This window comes from Echeneis naucrates, chromosome 6, assembly GCF_900963305.1.
Source record: "Echeneis naucrates chromosome 6, fEcheNa1.1, whole genome shotgun sequence".
Classification (NCBI taxonomy): Eukaryota; Metazoa; Chordata; class Actinopteri; order Carangiformes; family Echeneidae; genus Echeneis; species Echeneis naucrates.
In genome coordinates, this window is record NC_042516.1 from 23,897,844 (window position 1) to 23,904,721 (window position 6,878).

General features: G+C 43.8%; 1 protein-coding gene across 1 annotated transcript; it reads right to left on the reverse strand.

Moving 5' to 3' along the window:
* Positions 1–4,422: 4,422 nt before the first annotated feature.
* gbp (glycogen synthase kinase binding protein) lies at positions 4,423–5,353 on the reverse strand. Its single transcript, XM_029504650.1, has one exon. The coding sequence runs from the start codon at positions 5,245–5,247 to the stop codon at positions 4,753–4,755; it is 495 nt and encodes a 164-aa protein (XP_029360510.1). The 5' UTR covers positions 5,248–5,353; the 3' UTR covers positions 4,423–4,752.
* Positions 5,354–6,878: the final 1,525 nt, after the last annotated feature.

Below are 6,878 nucleotides of genomic sequence, written 5' to 3' on the forward strand. Positions count from 1 at the left end.
TACATCAAATACTGGCCATGTAACAACTGCAGTGTGCACAGTTCAAAATATAAAAGTTAAACAAACTAACAGAAATATTAATTAAAAAAGCACATGTGAGCTTTCTTTGAACTTTTGATAAGCAGCATTATTTTTAAAACAACGAAATGATTCATATTGATAAAATAAAATTGTAAAAAATTAAAAAGCGCACAATTGAACTTTGATTTTGTCAAACTAACCACTTTTGTTGACCAGCATAGTTTGGACCTAACAGTGATGTCAGTGAACATTTTTGTTCACCATTTCTCAAAGAATCTGCTTCTCTTTCTGTCCAACACTTCTACATTTTCTCCGCTCCGTCAGGAAGCATCGCCGTAGCAGGATGTGAACACATGGACATTATTATTTTTTACACATGGACATTGTAGAGTAAACTGCCTATTTGCACTGACATCGTGGGGCCGCCATCTTGGACCGGTCACTCCACTCAGTGTAATCTGTTTGGCAGGCTCAATGAACTTTCGGCGCATTTAATCAACCATAAGTGGCTGAATACTAAATAGATTTTCATGCATTTTTTTATTTCCTGCAAACATCATACATGTAGCTGTGATACAGGACACCCGGCGTATTTTAATATTCATAGTGGGGTTAACAGTAATAGAATATTCTGATATATGACATGTGATGTATGGGTTAGGGTTAGGATTATATATTTATATATATGGTCGGGCGGTTTCCTGTCCTTGTCTCAGTAAACATACGGACTGAAATCGATTTATTTCTTGAAGTCATGCTGCCTCCGCTTCGATAGGTGGCGATCTGCCCTCTTTCGGGTGGTCGGTAACGGGCCACTACTGATTGACCTGTGACGTCACAGACCACAACAGCCGTGGAAACAAAACAAGACCGGATTTCTTAATATTTGGGAAGGAATTCAAACAATACATCAGCACAATCTCCCGATATAAAAATAAAAAATGCAATCGAAACGTGTACGATGTCTGTGTGAACTAATTTGACATCTTTGGTGTACAATCTGAACCCCTGGCATCGTTACACATTCCTGTTATTGTTTCTCATCTGAAACATTGTAATGTCCAGAAAAAGACTGTAGAGCTAACAAGTCTGTATCTGTATCCGTCCAAAAATGAGCTTTTGCTGCAGACTTTGTCAGGTTCGATGCGTTAGCAGTTAGCCGGCTTCTTCTGTCTGACCACCGCTGTTTACCTTTTAAATGCAGTTCAACTTCCGGGTCATAGTTCAGCGTAAAACTTTAGCTCATGTGCAGATTACCTCCTCCAGCTCCAGTCCGACTGTCCATAAACACACAGCCGCAGATCGACTTTCAGTCGCATTCTCTGGGTGTGTTATTCCGACTATTGTAAACTGGACTTCAGTCGAGCTCATGTGTTTATGTGTATTTTAAAAGTCCAGTTTTGGTCGGACTAGAGCAATAATTCGGGTTTGTAGGTGTCAAGTAAACGTAGTGAGTGTGTTGAGCTCTCTGGGCCACCATCCAAGAAAAAATTATTATTATATTAAAATAAAATCTTTGTCTGCATTTTTATGAATAAAGACATTGCAAGTGGTTCATATTAATTCATTTGATGCATAAAAACATAAAATGACTGTTAATATATCGTAGATATTAGGCTGACCCGTCCACTTTTTAGGGGTTTTCTATGAATTGATGATAATGTCTGGTTTTCCTTCTGTGTGTGTATATTTGTGTAGATGTGTGTCCCCCCCCCCCCAGTTGTCATTGTTTGGGTTAGTGTGTGACGTCATCCCCGAGAGGCTGTCCTGTGAGCGGTGCAGCTGCAGTTCAAGATGAACTGCATTAAAAATTCCCAGTTTACCGACCCGGTCGGGACAAATATATATATATATATATATATATATATATATATATATAATATATATTATATATTATATATATATATATATATATATATATATATTATAAATATATATTATATATATTATATATTATAAGTAATAGCTCTCTTTTCCTAGGGGGCATAATACAGAATGTGCAGTAACCTCTGAGAAGTCTATCTGAATTTCTGTCTTTGAGAGATATTATTTTGTAATAGAACAAAATATTCTATTCATACATACAAACTTTAAATGTATTAAAATTGTAAGGAATCTTTGGGTAAACTACGAGTATCATTTAAGGAGTCACCCTGTTAGATATAAAACAGTCACGGTGTCCTCACACTGCGCTTCAGTCGTGTCGTTAAAGTTCACACATCTGTGATTGTGTTACACTGAGCACTAGATGTCGCACTGATCACATGAAGCTTCTCTAAAAAAACAGACCCTGTTGGACTGTTGATTTCTTCTTCTTCTCCTGCAGATTGAAGTGTAATCAATGATTTGTGACGGTTAGTTGCAGGAAAAAACAGCCAGTCTTCTCCTCCAGCATTAAAAGCATTGGGATATTGCAGCGAGATTGACCTTTGACCTTATGGATATCAAATGTCATTTCATTCTCGCCAATATTTGAGGTAAATTCACAGGACCATGACCTTTGACCATTAAACTTGATGTGAGGCTCAGACCAGGAGCTGGTTCATCTGGGGACAGATTTTACTTGCGTTTCCACCTAATGATGTCATTGAATTAGACGACAGATGGAGAAAAAGGCGGTATTGCTGGTTAAGCTTACATAAAATGTCAGTTTTGCTATTTTAACCCATTTGTGTGTCAGTTGCTCCAGAGCTGCAGAGGGGGTCGACCTGAAGGATGAAGCTCTCGTCAACCAGACATGAGTTCGTTCACACTGGAAGTCTGTTAGCACCAGATTTACAGTCCGAGTCCAGTCCTTCACTGAGCAGCTTGAGTTCACTCACGGTCCAGACGGTCTCCTCATATTTAAATGAGTTTGACAAACATGAAATTGAAGTGCACTTTCCAGTAATAACAGATTTTCATTCAGGTCAAATTTATTAATAAATTTAAATAGGCTTTTTGCAAACATAAAATGAGTTATAATGTAAAAGATTAATCAGAGAATACTTACTGAGTCAAACAAAAGTAAAAAAATATACATCTATAATCAGATGGTGGTAAAGAAGTGATCTGACTGTAGAGCAAACGTGTCAGAACGGCTCTCTCACTTCTGAGTTTTTAGTTGTTTTACATCACAATATAGAAATATTTTGTCCTCTCAATCTACTTCTGTCTGTGGAGGAAGCTCTGACATTATTCAGTTGATTATTGGAAGAACTTCTGTGATTTGCAGAAGGGAGCTCCGATGTGTGTTTGTGTGAGACACCAGTTGAGTGTTGTTGTGTGTTATGTCCCAACCTGAGAACTTTATGTGGATCAGTCAAATCTTTGAGCTAACTCGGAGAATCCCAAACACAGTGTGAGGGATGACGACACACTCCCTCAGTAACCGAGTGGTGACAGCAGAGGGAGCCTCCACAAACAATGTGTGGGGCCTTGACTGGCTCAGAGATCAGCGAGGCCACCGGAGCAAAACATGTTTTTGACCGCTGGTGTCATGCCTGCCTGCTGTGATCCACCAGAGGGGGAGGGGGGTATTTATAGGCCGATAATGAGCATGTGTCCTTCAAGACCACGTTTGTCCACGCTCACTGGGCCCAGAGGAAGCCAAATGTAGGACAAGCCCAAATAACTAAACAAGTGAGAGCTGTTTCAGGTGAGGCTGCAGCTCCACCAAGAAAACTGTCCAGAGGTTTGGAAAAACAAAACTGTGTTTATTAAGACAACAAAAAAGGCCCTGAAAACTCAGGAACATTATCAGATACTTCGTTACGAAGCAGTCATTGTGATTTTTCTTTACACAGAGAAGAAACAAATAAAAAAAAAAACAAAACAAAACAATCTGAATCCCCTCACAGGAATTAAAAAAAAAAAAAAAAAACAGTATAAAGAAGGTGAAAGCACCACAAAAGTGTCGTCATGTGATGGCTGCCCACTTCCCCTATTCATACAAAACACAGTTACACATCACCCGAAGCCCTGCGTGAGAGAAGGGCGTATTTCTCTTCTTTCCCATGACCGCCTGCTTCTCCTCCACATGTCTGGAGTCCACGTTGATATTTGGAGGATAACAGAGGAACATCTCTGCAGCTCAGCCCCACAATGAGGCTGAAGGACAAACCCACCGAACAGAGGGGGTCTTTTTCCCCTCTGTGCGTTAGACTGTAAACAAAATGGACTAACCCCCAATATAATTATCATTACCACGGCCAGTGAATGGCCATTTTACACCCCCTCCCTCCAAAGAAGCAGTGTGTAAATAAAGAAAGAAGCCATCAGACAGAAGAGAGGAGCCATTGTTCACACAAACACGCTCCATGTGACACTTCAGACCCAAATCAGCCGGTTAAAGCGACGAAAGGATGAAAACTCCTTCATCCTGTCGGTGGGTGAAGTGTTTGGTCTGTTTGTGTGTGTGTGTTTTTTTTTTTTTTTTTGGTGCTGTGACCCCCCCCCCCCCCCCCCCCGCCGCTTCGGACGTCTGACCCAAATGAGACATTCAAACATAAACAACACGGCTCATTAGCCGGCGGCTAACTAGCAAGCTAGGCTAACTAGCTGGCCAACGTAGCGTAACAAACGTTACACCGAAATCGATGAAAAAACAAAGAAACAAACAAAAACCTTTGAAATTAGAAAACATAGCTACCAGTCCTGTGAAATTTCATTCGAAACAGTCCGTGTGTACAGTCTGGGGGCCGGCCGATCCGCCGCCCCCCTCCCCGGTCGGTCGGTCCGTCCGTGTCGGCATCAGCACGGCACGTTGTCCGCCGCCTTGGGGAAGTCTCCGCAGTCCGCGGCGGAGAACTGCAGCCTCCTCACGGCCTCTTTAATCAGATTCCCCGATAAAATTAACTCCTGCAGCAGCCGGTGCGGGTCGTCCTCCTCCACGCCGATCCTCTTTTTGTTCCACGGTTTGATTTGGTCCCAGTCCTGGTCGCCGTTGGACCCGGGGATGCTGTACGGGCTCGCCCTGCTGCTCCCCCGGCGTCCCCGGCTCCGGAGCCGCACGCAGCAGCCGTTTCGCTTCTGAGAGGCCGGAGCCCCCGAGCCGATGGCCGCCGGCTTGACCCCGCCGGACCCGTGCAGGCAGGACATGGACACGGACACCGTCTTCTGGTGTCCGCCGCTGTTGTTGTGGAGCTGCAGCGCCTCGCCGATCTTCGTCACCAGCGCGTCCACCTCCTTGGAGCCGACGGTGACCGCCTGCTCCAGGAAGATGTAGTTCTCCTTCCGGCACGGCATGGCGGCTGTTCGGCGGCTGGTCGGGTCACGGTGTTCCGTCTCTCGGATGAATGGACCGGGGCCGCTGCTCGCTCTCCGCACGCCGCTCGGCACTAACCAACAACTGGAGTCGATTTGTAAACAATGGGTGACGCGTCGTGGGCTGTTCCATCTCCCCTGCAGGAGGGGGGGGGTAAGTTTGCAAATCAACAATAAATAAAATCAGAATACCTCACATGTCGCTCACACAGAAATCTAATCAGTAACATTGAACCCGGTTAAAACACCACGAACAGTTTGACACCGCAGTAAATGGACTTAAACGGCCGGACGCGTTGAACCCATTCCCGGTGTCCACCTCCGGACGCTCCGGCTGTGGACTCTCCCTCCAAATGGACATTACATAACTCCGAACAGTCTGCTGCTGTCCGTCCGCACAAAACAAACAAAAGCACGATTTTTATGAAGCAAACAGACAATAGAAAGGAAAGCCGATGAAACCACAAACGGGCCCTGAGTGTGTGCTGCACATCTGCAGAAGATGTTGTGTTGCACCAAAAATCTGTGACCCCTTCAGAGACATGACCCCCAGAAGAGACTGCAGGCACACACTTTATTTTAATCAGGGTCCTCCCCGGTGCAAAAAAAGAGCCACACGGCTTTTAATAGGACATAAAGTGACTTAAAACACCGAAGTCTAAAAGGGACAATAAAACTATTAAATTAATTTATTTCATTTAAGAATTTAATCTAATAGATAATCAAGTAACAGGAAGTGACTGTGTGTGCAACATTTGTGTGTCCCTCCTTTGTCATTTTAATCATCAGCTCATTCAAACCAGACACATGCACTGAATACATACAGCATAACGTAATAAAATCCCCCACAGGTACCCTGAAAATCTACCAATCTGTAGCTTTAAGGCCATAACCCAAACACAAGTAGCTGAAATAGTTGGCTGTGAACTGCTTGAGTAATGTAGGATCAGCCTTTTGGCATCTAGCCCTTTACAGTGACAATAGGAGGGAGGGAGGGTGTGTGTGTCTGCGGAGAACATGGTGTACATTTCTGTTTCTGAGAAACAGCAGCCGGGCTAAACCTGATGCTCCAGTCAAAGACAGAGCCCTCGTGACCATAAAAGGAGCCACTATCACTCCCACCACGTGGTACGCCGGCCAATCAGAGGGGCCGGTTGGGGCTTCCTGTGTGTCTCAATGGCAGCGGCCGCAGCAGGAGTCCAATCATGAAGGAATCCAGTGAGGTTGGAGCAGTTAAGTGTGACAACAAAGATAAACCGTCAACACTTCCTGAAACAGAAACCAACAATACGAAGAGTGACTCACTCTGAGGTCAAAATACAGGAAGTTGTTCATGACAGTTGAGGGAAAGCTGTTTGAATTGTTTTATTTATTTCAGAAACATACGCGTGTGCTAAACGGAGGATGCTAATAAAATACAGAGAGGCCAGTCAGTTCTTCAGTTCTTCCACTGATAGTTGGTCCAGACATTTTGGAGAACCTACTTCAGTTCTTCAGTTTGTCTCTGTGGGGGGTCAGAGCTCGAGTGGAGATGGATCTTTATGACTAACTATCTAAACATCTAAACTTTCAGTTCATCTGGAGTGCAGCTCCGATTAGAATCAAATAATAAA

What these genes read in the sequence shown, in the direction of transcription:
- gbp (XM_029504650.1), bottom strand. Translation starts at nt 5,247, where the DNA reads ATGCCGTGCCGGAAGGAGAACTACATCTTCCTGGAGCAGGCGGTCACC.